General features: G+C 50.3%; 2 protein-coding genes across 2 annotated transcripts in view; one reads left to right on the forward strand and one right to left on the reverse strand.

Moving 5' to 3' along the window:
- Positions 1–745: 745 nt before the first annotated feature.
- Positions 746–9,847, reverse strand: KCNJ9 (potassium inwardly rectifying channel subfamily J member 9). The gene is made up of 3 exons (XM_010360772.2): positions 9,689–9,847; positions 6,468–7,449; positions 746–3,828 (listed from the first exon to the last, which is right to left on the reverse strand). Exons 2-3 carry the CDS (start codon positions 7,315–7,317, stop codon positions 3,497–3,499), a joined length of 1,182 nt encoding a protein of 393 aa, XP_010359074.2. The 5' UTR covers positions 7,318–7,449; positions 9,689–9,847; the 3' UTR covers positions 746–3,496.
- Positions 9,848–22,034: 12,187 nt separating this feature from the next.
- The window catches only part of KCNJ10 (potassium inwardly rectifying channel subfamily J member 10), a 31,902-nt gene continuing 26,540 nt past the window's right edge, over positions 22,035–27,396 (forward strand). Inside the window, exon 1 of the mRNA XM_010360773.2 lies at positions 22,035–22,255. The gene's annotated coding sequence lies outside the window, so the exon portion shown is untranslated. The remainder of the gene's footprint in view (positions 22,256–27,396) is intronic.

The raw sequence follows: 27,396 nt of genomic DNA on the forward strand, positions 1-27,396 counted from the left end.
GAGGTGGTTGGGGGCCTATTCTGGACGACCCAGGCCTCTCTTCCCACCACAAACACCATCTGGCCTCCGCGGGCCATGCCACCTACCCCAGGAGGGGACACCTGGGTTCCATCTGCTGCCTGAACTGTCAGGGCTGAGACAACTCCTGATTGGACTCCTACTTGGGGAGGGAAGCATAGAAAAGGAGGGTAGGTTCCAGCTGCATGTGGTCCCCCCTCCCCAGCTTCTCCCATGTTAAAGGGCATGGGCCTCCAGGGGCAGTGCCTTTTCTGAGCTCCCCAGACTTTCCCCCACTCTTCTCATTCTCCTGGTCAGGCTAGTCTTGGACCTGACTCCTCCCACTGGGCCCTGGGGCTGCAATTCTTGTTCCTTCTGACTGATAGCAGCAGAATAGAAGCCTCAGAACACAACTGATACTCAGGCTGGGACAACAGGCAGTCAGGGGAGGGCCTGTGTCCACAGAGCCATTGCACCTGCATGTACTTGCTGTACCTGCATATACCCACTACCCGCATATACCCACTACACCTGCATATACCTGCTTCACCTGCCTATACCCACCCTGGGATCTCCTCCTTCCCATCCTTCAGCTTCACCCCTCCTCCAGTGCCCCAGGAGTTTCATGAATTTTCTTGCCTAAGGATTCTCTGATCCTAAAATTCTTACCTGCATGACACAAAATTCTTACCTGCACAGCACAAAATTCTTACCTGCACGGCACCTTAAGAGGCATCCAGTAGGCCTCTTTCAGTTGTTATTTAAACATTTATTGAGCATTACGAGTTTGCTAAGTGTCATTTTTACAGATGAGGAAACTGAGGCCCAGATATGCGATTTGCCTAGAGTCATAGAGCTAATGAGCAAGTGTCAGGAGTAGGACCTAGGTCTCCTGACTTGTTGCACTGTACAGTGGTGCCCTGAGTGGTGACAGTGGCGAGGAGAGGTGTGGCAGGGTCCCAGTGACTTCAGCAGGCAGGAGGGGCCTTTCCAGCCTCAGTTTCTCTGCTTGTTCAGTTGCAAAGGGTTGGCTCCTGTGTGAGTGCGTGTGTGTGGATACCAAGTAGCCCATCCCCTCTTGTCCAGACTCCCCTGTTTTACTGAAACCCAAATGAATCCCCATTCCCCACCCCAACATCTATTCTTAGGGGACCAGCCAATACCAGCATTCAGGAATCTCATCTTTGATGACAGGACCCCCTGGTGGCCCTGTGACTTGAGGCAAAGATATCCATGCTTTGACTGAAAGGAAGGGACTGGGACTTGGGTCCTCTCTGAGTGAACCCAAACTGTCTGGGCTCCTTCCATGGCCCCCTTTCTTGCTTCCAGAGGACCCATAGGACCCTGGCTGTGCCCATAGGACCCTGGCTGTGCCCATAGGACCCTAGCTGTCCAGCCTGGAACAGAGAAGACTGGAGTGCTTTCCCCAGGGGGCTTATGAAAGGGCAGGAGTGGGATGTGGCCAGGGCCAAGGGAGAAGGTCCTTGCTGGGCCAGTGCTGCTGTGTGGGAGACAGGCATTGTCCCAAGGCAGGCTCTCCTGGGCCTACGCTGTTCTCCAGGCCAGCTTCAGGTCCCTTGCACCCCTCTGCCCCTCTCAACTTGCCATTGTTCTTCCCCACCATCCAGGAAGCTGCCGCTGGTGACTGGGATGTGATCAGGAAGCAGGTGGAGGTGGGGTGAGAATATGTGTCTTTGGGACCCCCTGGCCCAGTTGGGCTGACAGCAGGCTGCAGACACACCCAGATGTTCTGACTCCTATCACTGCTCTCAGATTTTCTCCTACATTCAATCCTGCCTCCAGTCCTACAAGGGGTTCTGTCCTTTGCCCCTAAAACCCTTCCTGTTCTACCTCCCCCTGGCCTCCTCAGGAACCCCCTCAAGTCCTTCTGATGGCTTCATCTTTCTGTCGGGCCTGCTCAGCTTCCAGACACCCCCTCCACTTGTCACTGCCCTGTTTCTACTGATGGTTGAGTTCCTGGGCCCAAAGTTAAACTCTTCAGCCTGGGCTCCAGGTCACTTTCCCACACACAAAACCCTGCCCTTCACATTTCTCTGTCTACTCCTGTGAGGATCCTCAGCTTCTTCTTAGCTTCTCTCATCTTCCTCTCAGCTACTCCTCAGTTTCTATACCCCATGTCCTGATATGACTTCCAAGTCTTTGCTTAGAGCACAGGTTCTCAAAGTGTGGTATCCAGTCCAGCAGCAACAGCATGACCTGGGGACTTCTTAGGAATGCACATTTTTTTCTGACCCACCTCTTGGGTCAGAAACCCTTGGAGTGGAGCCCAAAAATTTGTGTTTTAACAAGCCCTCCACGTGATTCCAATGCACACTGAAGATTTCTAACTCCTGACTTACATATTCCTTATGGCTTACACCGGCCCCAGCCTTCTGATCACCCTCACTCCCCCACCCTCTGCGGGACCGCACAGGCTGTCAGTTTGAATCATCCCTTGTTCGGTCGCCACAGGTAGATTCCTCTGTTTTCCCAGGTGCCCCTTATTTTGAGGACAGGAACCAAGTTTTTGAATGTCCACTCCACATGGCACCCAATCAGTGATGTGAATGACTGTGCCCCAAGGACACACTGCTTTCCTAGGGTCTCCCTGTGTCCCAGCTCTAGTGAACCCACTTTCTAGATCTCTCTCTGTCCCTTCCTCCTCAGAAGCTCTCTCCCTCTTCCTGCCTGTGCCTGATACCTGTAAGATTTCACTGCACTGTAAGAAAATAGCCATTGCTGGTTTTCCTTTCCCAGGACCTTCTCCAGGCCCCAGCTCAGGCACCTCCCTGCTCTGCCTGCTTCCCTGAACTTGCAGACTAAGGTCATTTACACCTTGCTGAGCCCGCTTGCACCCCTTCATCCCGGTGAGGGTGGAGCTAGGAGGGCACCCTCCTCATATGTCCATCTTGGTGCGGTTCCTTTCTCCTTTGCTTCAGCTTGGCCTACGGTGTCATTAGACAGTTGTGCCATATGTGGGGAGGCTGGCAGAAGAGGTCAGTGGGGACTGCAATCCATCCTACACTCTGCTCCCCAAGCCATGCACCCTGGTTTGGGGCTGTATCTGTCTGGAGGAAAAGGGTTCCTTTTTAGAATTTGCACAGAGGTATTCTACAGGTTAGTGGCAGCCCTGAGTAAACCAATTGTCTATTGGTCCATTTATGTATCTGTCAGCTGTCTTTATCTGTCACCATCTTCCCATCCAACCCCCAAAAGTCCATCCTTTTGTCCATGCATCCACTCATGAACAAATGTGAAGGTCAAACACAGACTGGCATGTTCACCTGGCCCCACCCTCCATTTCCCTGAAATCAGGACCCCTCCCTTCCATACTGGATTCTAGACTTGAGATTCTGGGGGATGGGGACTTTCCAACGTTAGCACATTTCCAGGGGCTTTGCCTACCTTCTCCTCCTCCTCCTCCTCCACCTCCGATATGCAGTTCCCCATGTACCTGTGTCTGGCCCCCGGTCTGCCACAGGGGTCCGGAGGAAGCTGGTCACACCTTGGACTCACTCTCTGGGGGTGGCAGGCAGCCATTCTGCTCCTTGTCGGCCCCAGCTTCCCCACCCGCCCCCTCCCCTGCCCCCTCCTCCTCCACCTTCTCATCCAGCCGGCTGGGAATGGACCAGTAGAGATGGGCATCAAGGCGGGCCGCAGCCTCTGCCAGCTCTCGAGCACTGCACGAAGGTGTGGGCACCTCAAAAGTCTCGTGAAAGCTGGCATAGTCCACCTCGTAGAAGCCGTCCTCCAGAGTCAGCACTGACGTGAAGCGGTGGCCCCACAGCACTTCGTCTACCAGGTAGGAGCTCCGAGCTTGGCATGTCATTCCTGAGAGGAGGGGCATGGGTCAGGGGGTATCTCAGCTCCAGGCTTCCCTCTCCTCTTCTCATTCCACAACCCTACTCCCAGCATCCTCCCTTCTATTCCTTCCTAAGGGCTACCACCTCCCTTTGGTCCAGTCCATTTTCTCCCCTGCCCTAGCTCCTGCTCTTACCCAGCTCCCTCGCCTCTTCTCCATTTGCCCCAACTCCTCTTCATCTCCAGCTCTTTTTTCCCCTCCTGTCATTTGGTGATGCCAGCCAAAAAAAGCTTAACCTTGAAACTAACCTTGGGGATCATCTAGTCCAACTTCTCACTCCATATAGGGCTCCCCAAAGGAGCATTTCTAACAATGGGCATCTGGCTTGTGCTTGATTACCTCCCAGGATTGATAGCTCACCACTTCATAAAGGACCCACTCCTTTGTATGATAGCTCTAATAGGTGGGTTGTTCTTTATACAGAGCTAAAACCTGTCCCCTGGGATTTCCAACCCTTGGCGTCATTCCTCTCCCACTTCACAGTTCTTTGAGTATCTGAAAACAGGAGTCTCAGATTCCCTCATGTTTTCTCTTCTTGACTTAACATCCCTGGCTTCCTCCACGATTCCTCATTTGACCTGGTTTTCCAAAACGCTACTTGTTTGATTACAAGCCAGAATGGCCAAGGAGGGCCTTTTAAGCATTTTGAGTATAGTAAATTTTCCAACTGTGGCCTGCTCCACGCATAAGAGAAGGTGCACCATCTCTCTCTTCTGGCCATGACGCTTTCACTAATAGGGCCCAGGATAACATTACATAATCATTTTGGAGGCTGCATCACATTGCTACGACATCAAGCCTGTAGCCAACTAAAACTCCCAGTTCTTTTTTCACCAGTGCTCTTCCATGCTGTGCTTACATAAGTGATTTTTTTAAAGCCTAAATGTAGAATTTTATATTTATTCCTTTTAAATGTCATCTTGCTGGGTTTTGGCTCATTATTCTTGCTTTTCAAAAGCGTTTTGAATCCTGTCTCACCCAAAATATTACCATCCTTTCCAGCTTTATCTCTGTAGAAAAACAGACAGATTCCTATCTTTATCTCCTCTGTCCTGGTCCTCCCTGCCCGGAGCCTGTGTCTTATCTTCCTGTTGGACTGGTGCACCCCTCAGGGCAGGTCATTCTCCTTTCTGTCACAGGGTCTTGCCCCCAACCCCTATCCATCTCGGAACAAGGGGAAACAAAGAGTGAACATTAGCTAACTGGAGAGTGGCTGTCAACTCGGAAAGCCTGGCCCTGAGACATTGGTATTTCTCAGTGAAGCTGGGATAGAAAATATCCAGTGGGAGAGAGAAGAAAGAGGCATAAGGGACACTGGGCAGAGAAGGGCTTCGAGGAGGAGAGGGCAGGGCTGAGGGTACAAAGAGAAAAGAGGGCCGGGCAGGAACTTCCCTGGAGGGTGAGGGGCCTGCCTGAGATACTGGCAAAACAGGAGTGACAGCTGGAGAGAGAGAGAGAGGAAAGGGAACGGGGTGAGTGGGGGAAGGGGAAAGAGTCGGGGTTAAGCAGGAATGGGAACAGTGATGGGGAGGTGGGGTTGGGGTGTGAAGCCGAGGCTTAGCGTAAGGGGGCCAGGGAAAGGATCTGAAGGCACCAGCTTGTCAGCGAAGCCGGCAGGGAGCATCAGCAACTCTGGCGTCAGAGGCAGGGACTGCGGCGCCCCCTAGTGGGCCTTTGGTCCTCCACCCGCAGTTTCCTCATCCTCATCCATCCTCTAGATCTCAAGTCCTAAGTAGTAACCTCCTTTGCGACTCCTGTAACACTGGTCTTTTCCCACCTGCTTCCAAAGCCTTCACTGTGTATGTCTGGGTTGGACTTATTGACATCACAGATGAGTTGCCAGTTCCTTTTGGAAAAGGGCTAGAAATGGTAACATCATCTATATCCCTTGTCAGTGGAAATGGATGAATTGGGAAACCGAGGCGGAAGTGAGACTAGGTATTAAGCTCCCCCCAAGATCCAGCCTAGAAATAACTCAGGCAATAGAAAACCTTCACCGTCAAATTCCAGGGTCCTGAACCTGGCTGCAGTGAGAAAACCCCTGAACCTAACCCCTCCTTCCAACTCGGGACCACTAAACACTGAAGCCACATTGCCTGTGTCCAATCCAGGCATGGCTACTTATTGGCTTAGGAAAGTGGACAATTTCCTTAACTTCTCATTGGAGCAATCTCGTCTCTGAAAATTGAGCACAATAACAAGAAGTTACCTTCAGAAGTAACTTCAACAAGAAGTTACCTTTAATCTTGTTAGGATTAAATCGACTCACAGGTGGAAAGTGCTTTGGAACTGTGCATGACACAGGGTGAGTACTGGGTGAGCACTAGCTATTATTACTCTCCCTATTCCAAGTGACACATTCCTCTGGGCCCAGGGCCCCACGCCAGTGCCATTTCGAAGAATTCCTCCAAGCTTTCTCTTGGCCTTCTGCAGCGTTGCTCGGTTCCACCTCCGCCCCTGACCTCTGTCTCACCTCACTCTGCCATCCTCCACCAGCCCCCCCCCCACCCATCCTCCCCACCTCCCCTGGCCCCTCGTCTTGGCCCTGCCTTCCTCGGCCCTGCCCACCCTCTGCCAGCCCCGCTCCCCTCCCCAGGCCCGCTCGCACCCGTGGCTTCCACCATGCCCTCGAGGATGACAACGATCTCGAAGTCGTCCCTCTCGAGGGCACGGCGCGACGCCTCCCAGAAGGGGCTGGCAGCGTCGATCTCGTGGCTGATAACCAGCGGCGAGACGAGGAAGAGGCGGTCGTCTCCCGTGTCGAAGCCCACGCTGAGGTCGGTCTGGTGCAGCGGGATAAACTCGCCCTCCAGCGTCTGGCGCGAGCGGATGAGCTTGGCGCGGATGGAGGCCTCCACTATGTGTGAGGAGCGCAAGTCGCCCACGCGGAACATGAGGCAGAGGCGCCCGTCGCGTAGCGACACCACGGCGTGCGAGGAGAAGACGAGCGTGGCGGCGCGCTTGTTGGGCTGAGAGATCTTGACAAACATGCAGCCCACCATGAAGGCGTTCACCATGGAGCCCAGGATGGCCTGCAGCAGCAGCAGCACGATGCCCTCGGGGCACTGGTCGGTGATGACGCGGTGCCCGTAGCCGATGGTGGTCTCGGTCTCAATGGAGAAGAGGAAGGCAGCCACAAAGCCGTTGAGGTTGTTGACGCACGGCGTCCACGCGGTGTCCTCCAGGTGCTCCAGGTCGCCGCGGCCGTAGGCGATCAGCCACCAGATGGCGCCGAAGAAGAGCCAGGTGAGCGCGTAGGCCAGCACGAAGAACAACAGGCTGAGGCGCCACTGCAGGTCCACCAGCGTGGTGAACAGGTCGGTCAGGTAGCGGTATGTCTCGCGCACGTTGCCCTGCTGCACGTTGCACCTGCCATCCTTCTCCACGTAGCGCTGGCGGCCGCGGCGCCGCGGCGGCTCCTCCGGTCCGGGCGAGAAGGCAGCGTTCTCCTGCGCCATGGCGGCCGCGTCAGGGAGAGCGCTGTGGGCGCCTGGAGTGCGACGGGGGCCCAGAGTGCGGCGGGAGCCCGAGCTGCCGCCACCCGCCGCGCGTCGCTGGGCGCCTCGGCGGCGTCGGGGGTCCTGGAGGGGCTTAATAAAGGTTTGCCGAATGAGTGGCCCCTCGGGAAATGGGGAGACACGGGACATCAGGGCCAGCACCGAGCCCTGAGTGCCCTGGGCGAGTCCCTTCGTGTTTCCCAGCCTCTGTTTCTGGGAATAACACATTCAGCCCTAACTGCCCCCCAGGCTCAGAAAGTGGTGAGGGTCAAATGGAATAATGTACCTGAACTGGATAGAACTGTAGAAGTTCCACGATGATTTTCAGGGGAAGGAGGTACCAGGGATCTTGGTGCCATCACCTCCAGCTGGGGTGTGCAGCACCTCTGGGGCAGCCCCGGGGCCAAAGACCCAGGCCCAGATCCCCCTAGTGATTTCCTGAAATCACTAGAGTGGGGGCTTTTTGGGGAGGGGGGCAGGCGGCCCTCCCTGCCCTAAGGACTTCCACCATCTCTTCCCCAGCTGTAGCCAGTGCAACCACCAATGGCTACCCTCGCAGGCTGTTTTGAAGTTCACCCCAAGACTGACACACAGTCTTTCTCATTCTTCCCTCCTTGGACCTCACTCACTCCACTCCACTCCCTCCCCTCAACACGCTTACAAAGGAGAAAAAAATGAAAGCCGTGGAAAGTCAGTGGAAACCCTCCAGTGCACAAGGGTGGAACATTAGGAAATTCCCACTAGCAATCCTCCCTGAGACCTACCCCCATCACTGCTGCTCTTGGGCCAGCCCCATTTCCCTTGGGTTTTTTCTCCTAGTGGAGACAGCTTGCAAATGGGGAGGGGAACTGGAAGATCCCAACACAGAGGCCGGGAAAGGAAGCCCAGAGTTATCAAGAGTTAGGCTCATATCCCTCTGGGATCCTATTCTTCATGAGAGACATGGAATCAGATCAAGTGAAGCACCAAGCACCCACATTTATTTTCCCACTCCCTCTAGTTATATTTTCCCCCAGCTTCTTACTTCCCATGGACTATCCTAACACCAGCCCTGCCCCCACCTGCCATATGCCCCAAAGCCCACATTCCAAGTGAAGCCCACTTGCTTTTGCTTCACATGCTTCCCTCTGAGGAGTTCTCTGAGCTGCAATCTGCTCTGAGAGAGGTCCAAAGCCCTTCCCCAAAGCACCCAGGGTCCTCTGGGAGATATAGAACATACAGGAAAAGGTTTAGAATAAGGATTTGGTACTCTTCCACCTTCCCTTCTCTTTCCTGGGAATGATCCTCTCCTCCCACTCCACGGAAATGTGGGCTGGCTAGTGGGTGGGGGATGGAAGAGTGTGCCATGGGAACCACAGATGGCCTGGATGGCTGACCAGGTCCTGGGGAGAAACTGCCTGGGTATGTGACTCTAAACCTAGCACTCCAGCATTTTATGTTCTGGGGTGAGGTGCTGTGCAGTCAGCACTCTGGAGAGGGTGTGTGTGTGTGTGTGTGTGTGTGTGTGTGTGTGTGTGTGTGTGTGTGTGTGTGTTGGGGTAGAGAGGGCAGGAAGAGAAATCAAAATGAAATGGCTTTGAGCTTAGGGGCCCCCCCCTGCATTTATTGTCCATGGAGTCAGGGGACACAGGGTCCAAGAGCCCCATGGCAATGGAAGATTAGGGTCTCCCCTGCCCCCGACAATGAGCTTCCTTTTCTTTCCCTGAAGCTCAGATGTCCTCAGGAAGAGTAAGCATTGACTGGCTCAGAGACCTCAGGTCATGCAGAAAACAACCCTGCTCTCATTATCCTAGCTTTAGTTCCAGGTAGGCTTCCAGATGTTCTCTCAGGGTCATAAGTAATCTGACCCCCAGTCGGCCTGCTTAGACAGATCTGTTTGCCCAGGGATGGGGAAGGAACCCCAATGTCTGATCACCCCCAGAACTCTCTCACTCTCCATTGCCCCAGGGATCTAGGCAAACCTTATTTTGAATGTGTCCCAAATCCTGTCTTCCTGAGTGGGGCACTGCATTTTTCTCAGGGGAAGGGAAAGTGTGAAATTGTTACCTCTATCCCAAGATCAAGGACTTGATTTCTCCATCTTCCCTCCAAGAATTTCAGTTCCTCCAACCTACTCCTCATTTCTTGTGCATGCTATGACCCCTTTGCAGACGATCGCAGTACCACTTTTCCTGGGCCCCTCTTCCTCCCTCTAGAGATCTGGGGAGTAAGGGGGCTCATTTTTTGGAAGGAGAGACCTGGTGTAAACTCCCCCAAGAACCAGCTCCTCCCAAACCCCCACTTGCCTTGGAAATAGGGGCCCAAACCCCAAGTCCCCCACAACTCAACTCACAGCACGTGGAGAGGAGAGTAGCCGGCAGCAGAGACCCCTGGGGGGTGGCGTCCATGCCCCTGACACCGCCCCCCCCACGGGCCCCCGAAGGGTGGGAGCCGCAGACACCGCTGTTTCTCCTAAATGTAGCGGCGGCTCTGACTAGGACTTGCTATCTGTGTCATCCCTACTTCCCAGGCTCCCCTGCTCCTCTCTCGTTTCCACGGCAACCAGTCTGGCGACAGCTCCAGAGCATCCCCCTCCCCTCCCCAGTCCTGGGTACCACTAGGGGTTGATCCAAACCACACGCCATAGCTATTTTTAGCCTAAGTCCCTCCTTCTGGACAACTCAGAGCTTGGCTCCTCACCCCCTCATAGAAAAAAAAAAGAAGAAGAAGAAAGAAAAACAAAGCTGGCACACTGGCTCTTTCCTAAGAAGCTCCTTGCTCGGGGAAAATACAAGCCTTCATGTATTTGAGAATAAGGTGTTAGGTTCCCTGGGGTTTCAGAGGGCCATCTGGGAACTGGCAGCTCACCACCTTCAACATGGGTCTCTATGTGCAGGTGCTGCTCTCAGCTCAGGCTGACCATCACAGTCTCTAGTTCTGGAGAGGCCATGGATCCAGAAGGCAGTAGCTAGAAGGAAAATAGATCTACTAAAGGAAGGAAGGCAGGGTCAGGGTTTCTAATTATTGTCACTGATTTGCACTGTGACCATAGGAGTCACTTCACTTCCCTGAGCCACAGTTATTCCATCTATACCAGGATGTGGACAAGTGCAAATATCCCCTTTCTGCCTGCTTCACAGGGTGTGCAGATCAAATGAAAAACAAACAAACAAACAAAAAACACCCAAAACAACAACAACAACAAAAAAAAACACGAAGGCTTTGAAATGTATTTTGTTCATAGCAAAAACCCTGGAAACAACCCAAATGTCCACCAGAGAGAAAAGCCTAGGTTAGAGCTTACTAAGTATTCACTCAGCAAACTCCTATGGAGCCCAAGTACCAGGCAGTGTATTAGATGGGTGGTTACAGAATGAGTAAGTCCCTGCCCACAAGGAGCTCATTAACCCGTGAGGGAGAAAGACACACAATGCCACTAATTCATTGAACATCGGATATGAACAAGACACATGCCTCATTTCATACCCATGGCAACTCTATCAGATAGGTATTATTGTTCCCAGTTATAGATGAGGAAACTAAAACTGAGACATGTTAAGTGATTTATCAAATGTCACAGAGTTGGACAGAGATAGGAGTCAAACTCCCACATCTGTATCACCTCATGCTTTTAAAATTTTTTTTTTTTTTAGAAGACTTCTTAGGCTGGGCACCGTGGCTCACGCCTGTAATCCCAGCACTTTGGGAGGCCGAGGCGGGCGGATCATGAGGTCAGGAGATCAAGACCATCCTGGCTAACATGGTGAAACCCATCTCTACTAAAAATACAAAAATTAGCCAGGTGTGGTGGCGTGTGCCTGTAGTCCCAGCTACACGGGAGGCTGAGGCAGGAGAATGGCAGGAACCCGGGAGGTGGAGCTTGCAGTGAGCCGAGATCCCGCCACTGCACTCCAGCCTGGGCGACAAGGCAAGATTCAGAGCAAAATTGACAGGAAAGTTATAGAGATTCTCCGTATGCCCCTGTCGCCACACATGCACAGCCTCTCCCACCATCAACATCCTCCACCAGAGTGGCATATTGCTTACATGTGATGAAACTACATTGACATCATAATCACCCAAAGTCCATAGTCAACATTAGGGTTCACTCTTGGTGTTGTACACTCTGTAGGTTTGGACAAATGTACAATGATGTGTATCCACCATTATAGTCTCATTGCTGTAAAAGTTCTCTACGCTCTGCCTAGTCAATCCCCCTTCCCTAACCCCTGGCAACCACTGCTCTTTTTCCTGTTTCCATAATTTTCCTTCTCTGGAATGCCATATAGTTGGAATTGTACAATACGTAGCCATTTCAAATTGGCTTCTTTCACTTAGTAATGTAAATTTAAGGTTCCTCCATGTCTTTTCAGGGCTTTGTAGTTCTTTTTGGCACTGAATAATATTTCATTTCAGGATGGCCATGGTTTATTTTTCCATTTACCTACTGAAGGACAAATTGGTTGCTTTCAAGATTTGGCCATGATGAATAAAGCTGCTATAAACATCCATCAGCGGATTTTCATGTGGACGTAAGTTCATCTCCTTTGGGTAGATACTAAGGAGCATGATTCCTGGATCATATGGTAAGAGTATGTTAGGTTTTTAAGAAACTGCCACACTTCCTTCCAAAGTGGCTGTACCATTTTGCATTCCCGTCAGCCACAAATTCCTGTTCCTGATGCTCCACATTCCTGCTGGCATTTGGTGTTGTCAGCCTCAGCCTAGTGTTCTCTTCACAAAGTTACACTGCCTCAGTAATGTAATATCTGTGGCATATTAACATCATGGGTTACTGTAAAGCCATAATAATTGCTGTGTTTAAATATGTGAATGTGTATATAACACAGTTACATAAAAAAGCAGAACCTAAAATTATTCTTATAAATTGATCACAACTATATGGAAATAGCCTCAGCAACACTGATAAAAATCAGAACAAAATTTGGAGAAATAGAAATATCTTATTGTTTATTTTTCCCCAGGGAAATAATGAAGAGAAGAAAGTGGTTTACAAATGCAAAGTGTTGTTGTTATTGTTATCAGTGTTATTATATCCCAGATGTGGATCTATTCTTATCCAGATCCTATAAATTGGGATCAAGAAAATATGAGCTAGAGGAGCAGGAAGACATAGAGATGGACACGGAGGGCTAGAAGCTCCTGGAATGACCTGGTAAGGTGGGAAATTCTGTACTAGATAATATAAGCTGGAGAGGCAATGACTTGGGTTCAAATCCACCTTTGTCCACTACTAGCTGGGTGAACCAATTACTTAACCTCATTAAACCTCAGATTTTTCATCTAGAAAAAGAACAACCATATTATTCATCTCTTAGGGGGTTGTCATGAAGACTACATAAGGCAATGCCTGACACATTGTTAGTACTCAGTAAATGCTAGCTACTATCTTCCTCTTCCTCCTCCTCCTCATTGTCTTCTTCATGGTCATGATCATGGTCACCATCATCACCATCATCTCAGGGATGTCCTGAAAGCCTCATCCTGCCTGTGCCACCTTCCTCTGTTCTGGCACCACCCTGTGAGGCCTGCAGGGGGCACCCCTGGTATACTGCCCTCTCCTCAGCTGTCTTGCTGGTGATTCTTGTTGTTCCAAGTGGAAATATCGAGTTTTCAGCCCGCGATTGGCATCAAGAGTGCTGTTAAAGCCCCAGTCAACATCCCCGTCTCCTGGGCCTGGTCCTGTCACCCGAGCTTTGGGACTGCTAGCCTGCCCTTCTCTGTCCTGCCAAGCAGCTGCTCACGTTGGTTCCACTGTGCCAGGAGCTCAGAAAGAAGAAACCAAACTCCTGGGCAAGAACACATTTGCATAGAGCTGGCCCCATTTGCTGGAGGGGGCATCACTGGCAGGGCCCTCCAAGAGGCAATTTCAGCCAGCCTCTCACGTCAGTCCAGGTGCCCCTGAACCTAGCCTTGCTGACAAGGAAGAAGACCACCACTCCCTCACCTGATTCACTCATCCTGCATGTCCTAGACTTTGCCTGTTATCTAACCTCAGTTCCTTATTTATCACTGAGCTCGAACTGAGGCAGGAGAAGAAAAGTTTTCCTAGGCACCAGGACACAAAACCATAGATAAGATTCTAGCTTTTGGCCTGGCACGGTGGCTCACACCTGTAATCCCAGCATTCTGGGAGGCTGAGGCATGCGGATCGCTTGAACCCAGGAGATGGAGATCAGTCTGGGCAACATGGCGAAACCCTGTCTCTACAAAAAATACAAAATTAGATGGGTGTAGTGGTATGTGCATGTGGTCCTAGCCACCCTGGAGGTTAAGGCAGGAGGATCGCCTGAGCCTGGGAGCTCAAGGCTGCAGTGAGCCATGACTGTGCCACTGCACTCCGGCCTGGACAACAGAGTGAGACCGTTTCTCAAAAAAAAAAAAAAAAAAAAAAAAAAGGAACTGTGGTGCAAAATAGAAAAAGAGCTTAGAAAGAGCCTACTGTGGCATGTCGCTTGGAGAACAGGGAACAGGTGATACTTTTGGGAGAAAATAAAAGGTTCACTTCCTCCAGCAGACACAGCTCTGAGCCGGGTGCAGGAATTGGCAAGCTGAATGCAGTTCAGTCCTCAACTTGCCCCATCAGCAGGTGCCTTTATGGCAGCCCTGAGATCAGCCAATCTGGGGAGGCTTCCCTAGGCAAGATCATGACACATCTTGTGCAAAATGAGGCAAGTGGAAGAGGAAGCATGATGGGGAAGACAGGAGACAGTTGAGGATATGAGTATAGTGGATCAGGGAGGCCAATCTTGTTGATTATAAAAATTTGTATAAATTCAAGGGGAATGAGGTTCTAGAAAACTCAAAGCAAAGATATGGTTGAAGGAGTAGATGTGGCAAATGACTGAAGCTGAAGATTAGAGTGAAATGGGGAGAAGCAGAGCACAGCTCCAGGTCAGATGGAACCCCGGCTGGGTTCTTGAGGCTGAGGAGCCTGCTGCCTTTCTGGCTACTTTCAGCAGAGCAGGAGGATCAGAAGCCTTCTCACATAGAGTTCTATTTTGCTTTATAGGACTGGGTAGAGACAGGCTAAGATTTAAAAGTTATATGACAGTTAGAGGTGGTACAGGATTAGCCCTTACTTTACAGGTAGGAATAGGTCCCAAGAAAACAGTCAGGACTAAGACTCAGGCCACCCGACTCGAGGTTCCTCATATTTCTTTATTCCCAGTTGCCTCCCTCCTATCACAGTACATTGGATGTTAATGGAATTTCTATCAATTGGACCCAACTGAAAAGGTACTAGAAGTCCCTAGTTAAATAAATTCCTTTTTTTCTTTTTTCCTTTTTTTTTTTCTTTTTGAGACAGAGTTCCACTCTGTCACCAGGCTGGAGTGCAGTGGCGCAATCTCAGCTCACTGTAACCTCCACTGCCTGGATTCAAGTGATTCTCTTGCCTCACCCTCCTGAGTAGCTGAGATTACAGGCACACACCCCCATGCCTGGCTAATTTTTTTTTTTTTTTTTTTTTGTATTTTCAGTAGAGATGGGGTTTCACCATGTTAGCCAGGCTGATCTTGAACTCCTGACCTTAGGTGATCCACCCGCCTTGGCCTCCCAAAGTGCTGGGATTACAGGTATGAGCCACGGTGCCTGGCCATTTTTTTCTTTTTTAAAAGAAAGAATTCTTTAGTAGGTAACTAAGTATTCCCCAACTTATGTCTTATATAAATGTGGGTTTGTATATATTGCATTTATTTAAAGGGGGTGATCTACTGACGCAATGATTCATTAGTGACTAGGGGAATATAGCTCAGTCCTTCTCTTGGATTTCTCCTCTGCAGCCTGAGTCATTCAGCTATGAGTTGCTCCACTACTAATGGAATTTGTTCAGCACTGTGGGATGTGAGCGCCAAAATGCCACTTGGAACCCTGAATCCTGTGGTGAGCCATGTCAGTCTCTGTTCTTTCCAGACTTGTTAAATACTGACTATTCTGAGTCTCTATCATGCCTCCCAACCCAAAGCTTTCCTGATTCCCTGTGTCCACATCTGCTTGGCCAAGCACAAGCCCCTCAGACTGCTGCCCACTTGTGGATTCTCTTTCCAAAACAGGTGACACACCCCAACTCTCCTCCTCCTCTGCTCTGAGGTAGCCTCTGCCCCGTTGTAAATGAAGTAAAAGTAGAGATGAGGCCAAAGCTGGAAGCAGTGAGTCTGAAAGGAGAAGTGGAGGAGAATAAGGAAGATGCAAGCTGGGAAACGGAAAGAAGAGAGAGGGTTCCTCAAAGAGAGAAGGTTCCTCTGTCATGTTTCACAGTGGACACTGGACATTGTAACTCTGGGGAATTTTTCATACCAACATGTACTCAGGGGTCATAGCCTCTGGTTGACAAGATTGTGTTTAAACCATGCAAATTCCCTCTGGCATTATTCTGAAACAAGCTTTGGGATCAAATATATGTGGATTCAAATGCCAAAACGAACACTTTCCAGCTATGTTACCAGAGGCAAACCACTTAACTCCTCAGAATTTGTTTCCTCATCTCCTGATCTATCTGACATAGTGAACACTCACAAATATTAATGTCCTATGCCCCTTATTACCGATTCCCTACTGGGCTCCTAGAGACTGTTCTGGGACTTCTCTTTTGCAAACAAATTTAAAAATGAAAACCTGACATTTGATACGTACAAAAGAATATAGATGGTGGATATATGTCTATATGTTATAAAGCATAATTTAAGAACAAAAACTCAATTTAAATCACTCTTTTAAAGTCAGAACATTACAGTGCTGTTGAAGCTACCTGTGTACTTTGCCACAAGCTCCCACCCCTGCTGTTCAAGGACTTATAAAGTCTTTCTAACTGCCCAGTCCCACCCCACTCTATCCTCACTGTGATTGTTAGTAGATGACACATCTGCAGATCACTTGCAGTTTTTAGTCTGATTGACCAGAAGTAACACAGAATTAAGGAAGTCATGAGCACTTCCAGCCTTGGAGAGGAAGATGCCGAGTTCAGTTTGGGGACCTGCCACGTTTTTTATCTTTTTTTTTTTTTTTTTTTTTCTAGGTCTTCTGTGGTGAAGACCTCCTTCACTGTGACCTGTAAGCAAGAGGCACCTGTTTGGAGTTTTAAAACAAGGGCACAGGGACCGACATGATGAAAACATGTTGCCTCTTCCTTTGAGACTGGAGAGAAAGGTGAAGGATGGGTCAGGTCCTGGGCTGTACTGATCTTTCTGATCCTGGTAGTGGTCATATGAATGAAAAAGGACATTACAAACAGATGAAAGAAAGGGAGACTTGACAGCATTTGCTGGCTTAATTGACATGTCCAGGAATGGGCCCAAGGCAAGGGTGAAGAGTAAAGGTCACTTATTCTAATCGACCAGGAGTAACACAGAACTAAGGAAGTCACCGAGCACTTCCACCTTTGGGGAGGAAGTTACTGAGTTCAGTTTGGGGCCTGTCAAGTCAGGATGGAAATTCCCAACTAGAAATATGGAGCTCCGGCCGGGCGCGGTGGCTCAAGCCTGTAATCCCAGCACTTTGGGAGGCTGAGACGGGCGGATCACGAGGTCAGGAGATCGAGACCATCCTGGCTAACACGGTGAAACCCCGTCTCTACTAAAAATACAAAAAACTAGCCGGGCGAGGTGGCGGGCACCTGTAGTCCCAGCTACTCGGAGGCTGAGGCAGGAGAATGGCGTGAACCCGGGAGGCGGAGCTTGCAGTGAGCTGAGATCTGGCCACTGCACTCCAGCCTGGGTGACAGAGCGAGACTCCGTCTCAAAAAAAAAAAAAAAAAAAAAAAGGAAATATGGAGCTCCAAAGAGAGTGTAGGATTGAAGATAGAGATTTGGGCTTCACTCAGGGACAATAGTTGGAGCTATGTAAATGACAAAGGATCAAGGGGCAAGACATAGAAAGAGAACATAAGGCTGAACCTTGAGTATTGAAAGAAGTCGCTGTAGCTTTGGGTGTGTAGGGGCAGTGGAAGAAGATGAGGCTGGAATGGCACCAGGTCCAGGTTATAATAGGCCTTCTCTTCCAGGGTAAGGAACTTGGACTTTACTTACAGATAGTTGGCAGTTGCTGAAGGTTTTAAAACTTGGAAGTGATATGGTCAGATGTGTGTTTCAGAGAGATGTACTTTACTGGTGCTTAATTACTTTTAAATAAAGTAATTCATAATCCAAAGAATTATTAAGGTGGAGGAAGACTGGAGGTAGGAAAACTAGTTAGAAGGCCACTGCAGTAGCCCTGGTGTATTAAGGCCGTTCTTGAGTTGCTATAAAGAAATACCCGAGACAGCACATGGTGGCTCAAGCCTGTAATCCCAGCATTTTGGGAGGCTGAGGTGGGAGGATTGCTTGAGCTCACAAGTTCAAGACCATCCTCGTCAACATAGCAATTTTTCATCTCTACTAAAAACTAAAAAAAAAAAAAAATAGCTGTGTGTAATGGTGAACACCTGTAGTTCCCGCTATGTTTGAGGTTGAGGCAGGAAGGCTGCTTGAGCACAGGAGTTCAGGGTTGCAGTGAGCTGTGATCACACCACTGCACTCCAGCCTGGGGGACAGAGTGAAACCCTGTCTCAAAAAAAAAAAAAAAAAAAAAAGATTAAAAATTAAAACAACAACAACAACAACAACAAAAACAGACACTGGGTAATTTATAAAGAAAAGAGGTTTAATTGGCTCACAGTTCTGCAGGCTTTACGGGAAGCATGGTGCTGACATCTGCTCATCTTCTCGGGAGACCTCAGGAAGCTTTTACTTATGGTGGAAGGCAAAGCAGGAGCAGGCACATCACATGGCAAGAGCAGGAGCAAGAGAGAGTTGATGATGAGGGGTGTTGCCACACACATTTTTTTTTTTTGAGACGGAGTCTCGCTCTGTCACCCAGGCTGGAGTGCAGTGGCCAGATCTCAGCTCACTGCAAGCTCTGCCTCCCTGGTTTATGCCATTCTCCTGCCTCAGCCTCCCGAGTAGCTGGGACTATAGGCGCCCGCCACCTCGCCCGGCTAGTTGTTTGTATTTTTTAGTAGAGATGGGGTTTCACCGTGTTAGCCAGGATGGTCTCGATCTCCTGACCTCGTGATCTGCCCGTCTCGGCCTCCCAAAGTGCTGGGATTACAGGCTTGAGCCACCGCACCCGGCCTGCCACATACTTTTAAACGACCAGATTTCACGAGAACTCACTATCATAAAGATAGCACCAAGCTGTTGAGGGACCTGCCCCCAAGATCAAAATAGCTCCCACCAGGCCCATGTCCAGCATTGGGGATTACAATCCAGCATGAAATTTGAGCAGGATCAAAGATGCAAACTTATTACCTGGTGAGAGGTAATGGTGTCTTAGACTACAGCAATGGTAGTGGAATAGAGAGGAAGGGGACAATATTGAGGCTATTTAGAACACAGATGCATTGATTCAATAAGGGAGATGAGGTGAGGAAGACTGAAGAATCTAGGATGGCTGCCATGTTTCTGGTTGGGTGATGATAGTGTATCTACCACGGTAGAGAATAAATGAAGAGGATCACTCTTGTGAGCAAGGTGACATGTTCTACTTTAAATATGTGGAGTTTGAAATGGATATCCGGGTGGGCTGGACATATTGACACGTGGGTGGTAGTTGAAGCTAAATGCATGGATAACATTTTTGGAAAAATAATAAGTGCACAATAAATGTCTGTTAATGATTCCATAAATCATTACGGTCCCTTTGCTTTCTCTTCTCTGGTGTTCTTCATGTTTATTTTGGAGTTCCACCAGAGCCTCCAAGCCAAGCTTGTCCGACCCTCGGCCTGTGGGCTGCATGCAGCCCAGGATGGCTTTGAATGAGGCCCAACACAAATTTGTAAACTTTCTTAAAACATTATGAGGGTTTTTTGGTGATTTTTTTTTTAAAGCTCATCAGCTACTGTTAGTGTTAGTGTATTTTATGTGTGGCCCAAGACAATTCTTCTTCCAGTGTGGCCCAGAGAAGCCAAAAGATTGGACACCCCTGCCTAAGTCCTCTCTGTCTGTGAAAGTCAAGACTGTGGCCCCTTTAAGGATCTTTTGGATGTCCTATTTTTGGTAACTTAAAGTTCTTATATCAGCCTTGCAAGCTGGCCCTCAGACCATCTCACCACAGCCCCTCATCCATATTGACTTAGGAAGAGAGGGCATTGGGAGTGTGAAAAAGAAAAACTGGAAGACTGTTTCTTTTTTCTTTTTTTGTTTTGTTTTGTTTTGTTTTTGGAGAAGACTCTTGCTCTGTCCCCCAGGCTGGAGTGCAGTGGTATGTTCTTGGCTCGCTGCAACCTCTGCCTCCCAGGTTCAAGCGATTCACATGCCTCAGTCTCCCAAGTAGCTGGGATTATAGGTGCGCACCACCATGCCTGGCTAATTTTTGTATTTTTACTAGAGATGGGGTTTTGCCATGTTGGCCAGGCGGGTCTCAAACTCCTGACCTCAGGTGATCCACCCATCTCGGCCTCCCAAAGTGCTGGGATTACAGGCATGAGCCACTGTGCCTGACCTGTTTCTAGTACATTGTCTGGTTTCTATTTCTCTCCTCTCTGTGAGTAGAGTTCTCAAAAGTGTAACCTATACTTGCTGACAGTTTCTCACTTTCTAGTGGTAACTTGTAATCTGGTTCCCACCTTGCTCACTCTTCTGAAATTGCTCTCAAATGTCACTAGAGACTTTGTCACTGCCAAGCCCAATGCCTCTCCTCTCTGTACCTGTTGGCACTGTTAGAACCTCCTCTTTAACAGTTTCTCCTTCCTTGGATCCATGACATCTCACTTTCTTTGTCTCCTTCCTGCCTGTCTGGTGGATTCTCTTTCACTCTTTGGGGGTCCTTCGTCTTCCCATCCCCTAAACATAGGTATTCCTCACTCTCTGTGCCAGGCTCTCATTTCTCTGTGTAGTATTTGTTGGGAGCTACCCTGTTCTCATGGCTTCAACTCACCCTGCCCTGGCAGCAGTGACCTCCTTTCTCTCTCTGGTTCTGACCCCGCTCCACAGCTTCCAGCTCTGAACTCATCACTTCCTCTTTCCCCACCTCAGTCTCCTCACCAGGTGTGATCCACCCCGCAGGTTCCCCTATGCCCGTGAATGACCTCGCAGTTCTGATCACTTGACTTGAGACTCTAGTATGATCTCTGCAACTTCCCTCTTCTGCTCATCATGTTAAGTTGGCTTCAAAGTTTTTTCATTTTCTTTTGGTTTTTCTGTACTCCAATTCATTTTCTGTGTTCCACTTTTCACCACTGCCACGCCGACTTGGGCTCTCATCTCTTCATGCTTATATTATTGCAATTGTTTTCTATCTAGTCTACTTGCCTACTATAACCCCTTGGTTCAAACTATTTTGTCACCTCCAGATTAATTTTCCTAAAATTCCATAGCTTTCTCCTACCCCATCCTTCCCAAGAACCTTCAGTGGCTCTCCATTGCCTACAGAAACTCTGGCCTGACCACAAATTAGCACAACTCTGTGTTTTTTCCGGGTGCTCCCCTAACACAAACACTGCTTATGGTGCCTTACCTTTAGTCCAGTCCTTCCAGCTTCTCCAATGAGGCTACTTGAATGGATATTTACTTATCTTATGGCTTTTAGCGGTTAAACTAAGCTACATTCCTAGTTTCTTTCCTTTTTTACCTGAATTTATAGCAACTCAGTATGGTAACACTGGTTATTGATTAGCAGTTAAATGTTTATGATGATCAGGAATGAGGAAATAATTATATCCTTCTTTAATAAATGCTGGGGGTAGGGGTGAATTAAAACCTCTCAAAACATAGATTCAGGAAATTAAAGAAGTCTTTGGTGATGAAAGGGTTGAGAACCATCACCCTGCACTCTAATCTAGTAAATGGCACAGTTTGATGCTGTTTCCCAAGTGAACTTGTATTTTCACGTCTCTCCAGGACGTTCCCTCCGCCTTAAATGGAACAGAGTCCTGGGGACCATCTCTCAGCACCTGAATCTTCTGCTTCCTTTGGGACCTTAATCAGATGTCACCTCTTTCCTCCCACATCTGCTAGGAGCCCTCTGAGTAGAATGACCTCTCCCTTTCGCAGTCTTCAGTACCTCCCGCACTTCGCTGCGGGTTCCGGCCTTATCTTTCCTTGCAGAGAAAGCCGCTGCAGGTGGGCACGGTGTGCTGTGCATCTCGCACCCAGCACCGCACCTGGGACTTAGGAAACGGTGAACAACACGGGAATTGTGCCCAAAGATACAGTCCTGTGGCCCAGGGAGCCCAGGCCTACTCCGCCCCAATCTCACTTCCAGGCGCCGCCTTCGGCGCTGCCTGCAGGGCCACTGGGCCGGTACTGAATTCATTTCCACTTCATTAACTCGGCCCCAGTCCCGCCCCCCCGGCTACAGCTCTCGTAACCCATCTCTGACACGACCGCCTCCCTTTTCTTCCTTCTCCCTTCCCCTGTCACCCTGCCAGCTCAGCTCCTATCGCTTCGCGTATCGTCTCTTCATCTCTCTTTCTCCCCGGGTCTGTCTGGGTCTCTGTCTTTGGGTATTTCTCTCTGCGCCTGCAGCTGTCTGGGTCTCCGCTTCCTTGCCCCGCACGCCCCGCCCCCTGCCCAAGCCCCTCCAATCCCGGCGGCTCGAGCCTGGCGCTCCACTCTTCCATTGGTCCATCCGGAGCCCCCCGCCCCCGCCTGCCCGGCCCCCCTCCGGGCCCCTCCATTCACACAAAGTTTGGCTCCGGCGCTGCGGAGGGAGGGGGCGGCCCGGCCCGGCCCAGCTCTGCCCCCGGCCGGCCCGACCCCGGCCCCGGCACCCGGACAAGCCCTTATCTGATCCCAGCTCCGGGTTTAAGAGTCCTGGCCCGGCCCGTCGCACAGCTCTGCTCCTTACTCCTGTCCGCCCCGTCAGTCCATCTATCCCGCTGCCCCGCGGCCCATCCAAGGGGCCACTCCACCTTGGACCCAAGGTAAGACCCTGGCCCTGATGAAGGAGTTCTGCCGCCCCGGCCGGGTCCTGTCCCCCTAACTCTCCAGAGACATCGGGGTCCCAGCTCCTCAGTCCCTACTCTGCCTGGCCTCAGCGGTACCGTCTTGTTCCCCTGCCTCCCGCCTTGGGCAGTCCCAAACTGAGCCTCCTGGGAAGGGCTCCCCACGAGGAAACTAGCCAGGCTGGTCACCTCAGCCCTTTCATCTAAGGAAGGGGCTTTCCCGATGCCCCTTCCCACTGGGCAGACCACCAGTTGCATCCCCGCTCCTCTAGTTAATACAGTGACACATCACCTGGCACCCCATACACAGGCACAGCAGACAGTGCGCCCTCCTCCCCATATGGACAGGTTACTCCCATCCCCAGCCCCTCCCCCACTCCCCATACAGTGACAATCACATAGTGACACCCATGATCTCTAGTTCCCACATGGGGAGAGAAACAGATACTGGCAGCTTAGACCGGGGAGACACCAAAGCCTGGTGTGCCCCAGACCCCTGCCCACCCAATCTCTTCCTTCCATTCTGAGTGGCTCCCATTTTAAGACATCCCTCCTCATTGCCCCTCACCCTCACCCCAGCTGTTTCAGACTGAGATTTCCAGAAGGAAAGGAACAAGACCACTTCTGCTAGAGTGAGAAGGGCAGATTGGGTTCTATAAACTCACCCTCCAGACGGAGATGCCCCTTCCCATTCCATCCCTCCTCTCACCAGAACTAACCCAGGGCACCTGTGTTACGGAAGACATGAAGGATGGAACTTCCTGATTTGGGGGAGGAGAGCTGAACCCAGGAATGGGTAGAAGGACAACACTGGGAAAAAGTGGGGGTGGGTTCTGGTGTCTTGAGGTTTAATTCCAGTGAGTGCCCTAGGCAGGGTGAGGCAGATGGGGAAGTGGAGATGGTGAAGAAGCTGGTGCAGATTTGGACCCCAAATAGGTCAGTGCTTAAAGCCTGCTTCTGTTGCTTACCAATACAAATTCTGACTAAAGATGTTTGGCCAGTCTGCTCTTGCTGTGGTGTTTGAAGTTTTTTTCTCCCCACTGGGATTGCTTTAGGCTGTCTGGGTGGGAGGGAGATAATGACAGGAGATTTAGGGCCCCCGTGTGAGAGATGGCCTTGTTTAAGGGTGCTGAGGAGGGCCTGGAGTGGTTGTCATGAAATCAGCCCCAGGAGGGGTGAGCAGCCACCACTGAGTTCAATTTAGTTTCATCCTGAAACTCTCTCCCTAATCTCCAAGGATTTTTGAACATATTCCTGGCATGATGGTGGGTACCATCCTGTGCCAAGTGGTAGGGCTTGTACGTTTCTCTGGGGGTAGACTGGGTATGGGGGACCAAGTTTGTAAGGAACCAGGCATCCTGACTCATAACTGGTTCTTCAGGGAGGAAGAAATGAGGGAGGAGGGGGACGGAAGGCATCATGCCAGGGAGAGGGTCCAGGGCTGGATTGCAGAGGCAATAGGCACGGCCCAGGCAGTGCCAACTCCTTTCCCCACTGCCTCCCCCAAGTCCTTTGGTGGTGGTGGCAAGGGAGGAAGGGAGGGAGAGTGCGTTGGGGGGTGATCTGGGCCAGTCCAGCCTTCCAAAGCCCTTGCCAACCTGGGTCCTGAAAGGAGCTGCTGTTTTCCGAGCCATCCCCCCACCCCCCACCCAGAGCCTGAGCAGCCAAGTTGTCTCAGCGGATATCAAATGGCAATGACTCCACTGATGGAGGGTGGGTGGGGAGTGGGAGTGGCAGGGGTAGCAGGGTTATGGTTCCAGTCCCTCTGTGGCTCTAATGCAGAACCCCTCTGCTATCCCTTACCCTGAGGAAAAAAAAATCTGACCCACATCCAGTCTATGGGTGCATATGTTTGTGTTAGGGGATTAGTGATCTGCACGTTGGTATCCCCCACCTCCTCCATGTGCCCCATTGAACCACATTCTAGCTCCCTCCCACCTGCATCACTGTGCGTAAGCTCATTTACAGCTCCAGCTTGGTTGGCGTGAGCTACAAGGAAGTGACTGGCAGAGGACCCAGGGAGCTTCCTTCCCTTGACCTTCCTAGGGACCAGAGAGGCTGGGACACTTGGATCACAGTGGGCTCAGATGAAGTCCTCTGGAATCATTCTGTGATTGGTGGGATGGGCGTTTAAAGCTCTAGCGGGTGGGTCATGCAGAAAGATCTGTTTCCTCAAAGGATACTCCTGAGCCTCCTAGTAAAATGCTTGGTTTCTGCACACAAGATGGAAAGATAGGCTGAGCCTCCTGCCATTGGTCAGGAGGAAGAGAGACACTGGGCAATGGAGTCCCTAAACTTTCCTGCCACAGGTTATTTAGGGCGGAAGAAAAAAACCTCCACTCTCCCTCCCTTCCTCGGCCTAGATTCTTCTCTTGCCTGACTGGTCAGTGCTACTGTCCAGGCTGAGGCCAAACTGTCCAGGATAGCAGTGGGGCCCTGGAAGGGGGCAGAGAAGGAATCAGCCAAGGCACATCATTGAGAAGAAACTACAGAAAGATTGGAGAGGAAAGGGAGATTTAAAATCTAAGTGTTCTAGCACCCAATGGTGGTTGGCTGGGCAGCTCCTGGGAATGAGAGTTTGCCATGTCACCTCAGACTCTCTGGCAGGCTGAGTTCAATGCTTTTCTTCCCTCATCTGAGTTTAGCCTACATGTTTGCCACCATTCTTTATGGAGAGAGTGCATCTGGTGGCCCCTCTTCCTCCCCTCCCCCATCAGAACCTTGAAAGGGCAAAGAGAAAGGGATTGTGGGAAATGCCCTCCCGTGGGTGTCTGCCAGCTTGAAGCCTGGATTTGAGGTAGTGGGGGAAGGGAGGGACTTGCTCTGGAATGTGAGAGAGAAGTAAGAACAGAACTTTGTGGCATGGAGAAGGAGGTTGGAGAAGCAGGAGCTAGAGAGAACTGAATCAGACCTCCAGCCTCCAACAAGGTGCAGCACAGAAAGAGAATACGTGGCCATTGTGCAACTTTTCCGATGGCAGAAGACTTGGGGAAAGGATTGTGGCTGTAGCTGGAAGGACTTAGGTTAGATCTCAGGAAGCACATCCCAGAAAAGGAAAGACATTTGAAATGGAGACTGGGAAAGAAAGAGAGACCACTTTCTGGACCAAAAAATTAAACCAAACCAAAACAAAAACCACCAACTAAATCCCCAAACAAAGAAGCCATCCTTAAAGCTTCCGAGAGGAGTGATGGAGCTCAGAGCACAGGGATTATTGTGACAACTGTCAGGGGCCTCTCCTGGGTGACTGTTGCACCTCTTTCTTGCTGTTCCAGGGTTACTTTCCGCTCTGAGAGACAGCAGGCACTATGGTTAAGAGCACGGCCTTGGAGTCTGACTTTGTGGGATTCAGTCCTAGTTTACCACTTAGTAGCTAAAGAAGTCTCATCCTCACAATAGGGCTCATAACTGCTGTGAGGATGCACAGTGACTATTATAAAGGGCTTAGAATGGTCCTTAGTCTGTAAAAAGTGGAGTTGTGGGCCATTACGTTTCTCCCACCACTCTAACGTTTTCTACTCTGTCATCTTTCCTGGTTCCTAGGCTTTGTCCCAGCCCTTCATTGTGGGTTTGGTTTTGTTTTGAGATTCTGTACTAGGTTTTTTCATCCCACCCTTCTGAAGTTTGGGAAGGTAGAAGAAGTATCAAGTAGTTTAAGATGAAGTTCCTCCCTTGATTCCAATAGGCTGGGCCTTGCTTGAGGTGGGGTCTCCACACTGACAGCCCCTGTTTTCCACAAGTTTTTGCCAAGCAGATGTCCTGTCTTCAGATTCAATAAATGAGAACTGAGCTGTTGAGCTTTCACCAAATAGTCTCTTTTCCCATTCTCAGCAACTTCTCTTTCAGTCAAAGACTTCCGTTGGTCAAAGACAACCCCCACATCTCATTCCTACTCCCATGGCCCTGCCTATCACTCTTTTCTTCTTCATCCTGCCTCTCCCTCTCCCAGCCCAGGTTTGCCCCCACAACTTATCTCAGATTTATATGCCCTCCTCTTCTTGTATCTCCTGATTGGCCTGTTCATCTCATCAGCCTGGATGCCCACAGCAGCCTCCTTAATGATCTCTCTGACTCCAGTCCCCTCTCTCCTCGATTCCTTCCCTGTACCCTATAATGAAATTATCACTGGAATTGTCATCATGAAGCATCAGTTTTATCTTGTCTTTTCCCTACCCAGACACATCCATTGGCATTGGATAAAAATTTCCCAATCACAGTCTTCAAGAGACTTTATGCCTTTCTCCCATTCCCTCCAGCCCCACATCTTGTGAACTGCACTTTTCAGACCCTGTTCCTGGGGAGCATATCCCAGGCAGTCTCTGAGCCATGCTCCTCCCCGCACTCTGGGCCCTCACAAAGGCTATTCCAAGTCTCACCCCTCCTGCAGACCTCTAGTCTCCTGTTTCCCTCTCTGCTCTGCCATCTTGCTTGTCACTTGCATCTGCGACTCGGCCCAGGGTTCCCCATGCATGGCGATGTTGGAGGAGACATCTTGTCTCCCTCATTAGCCGGGGTTTCCTCTAGGGTAGGGTCTGTGTCTCTGTCAGATTGGCAAAAGCATCTCTTCTCTCTCTGGACCCTCTGGCACCCACCAAAGGGCCTGGCTCCTAAGATACAAAGTAGCTACTGTCCAGTTTGACTCTAAGTAGGACACATTTCTTCTGATTGCTTATTCTTGGGGGAGGAGCCTGACTTTGGAGGGTTATGTGAGCGTCCTGCAGCAGGTTGTGTATAGGATCCTACTGCCTAATTCTATAGGAGACCTCAAGAGAAACCCCTCTCCTACCAACAACCCCATCCTGTAGACAAGGCTTCACCCTAAGATTACAAGCCTTAGAACACCCAATTTATAGTCTTCTAAGCATTGTTGTTCCACCCACCCCCCCACACAAATGCAGGTATGTAGGCCCCAGAGAGCCTTTCTCCCCTTGCCAGGGCGCTCTGACTCCAGCCCGATGCTGGGCTTGTCAGCAGCAGTGTCTGGAGTGAAAAAGGGGGATAAAGGTTCAGAGTCTAGTCTGAGGCAGCCCCATTGTCCTGAGCATGCCTCTGGGCAGGGGCTTGCAAGGTGGGAGACATGTGGGGGTCACCTCCCAAGTGGGGTATAGGTCTGACCTCTT

Source organism: Rhinopithecus roxellana, chromosome 8 (assembly GCF_007565055.1).
Source record: "Rhinopithecus roxellana isolate Shanxi Qingling chromosome 8, ASM756505v1, whole genome shotgun sequence".
Lineage (NCBI taxonomy): Eukaryota > Metazoa > Chordata > Mammalia > Primates > Cercopithecidae > Rhinopithecus > Rhinopithecus roxellana.

Bases quoted from the DNA above. Each gene is read 5' to 3' on its own strand.
- KCNJ9 (XM_010360772.2), bottom strand. From the start codon at position 7,317: ATGGCGCAGGAGAACGCTGCCTTCTCGCCCGGACCGGAGGAGCCGCCG. The intron at 3,829-6,467 runs GTGCGAGCGGGC...CCCTCCTCTCAG, and splicing joins GGGCATGGTGGAAGCCACGG to GAATGACATGCCAAGCTCGG.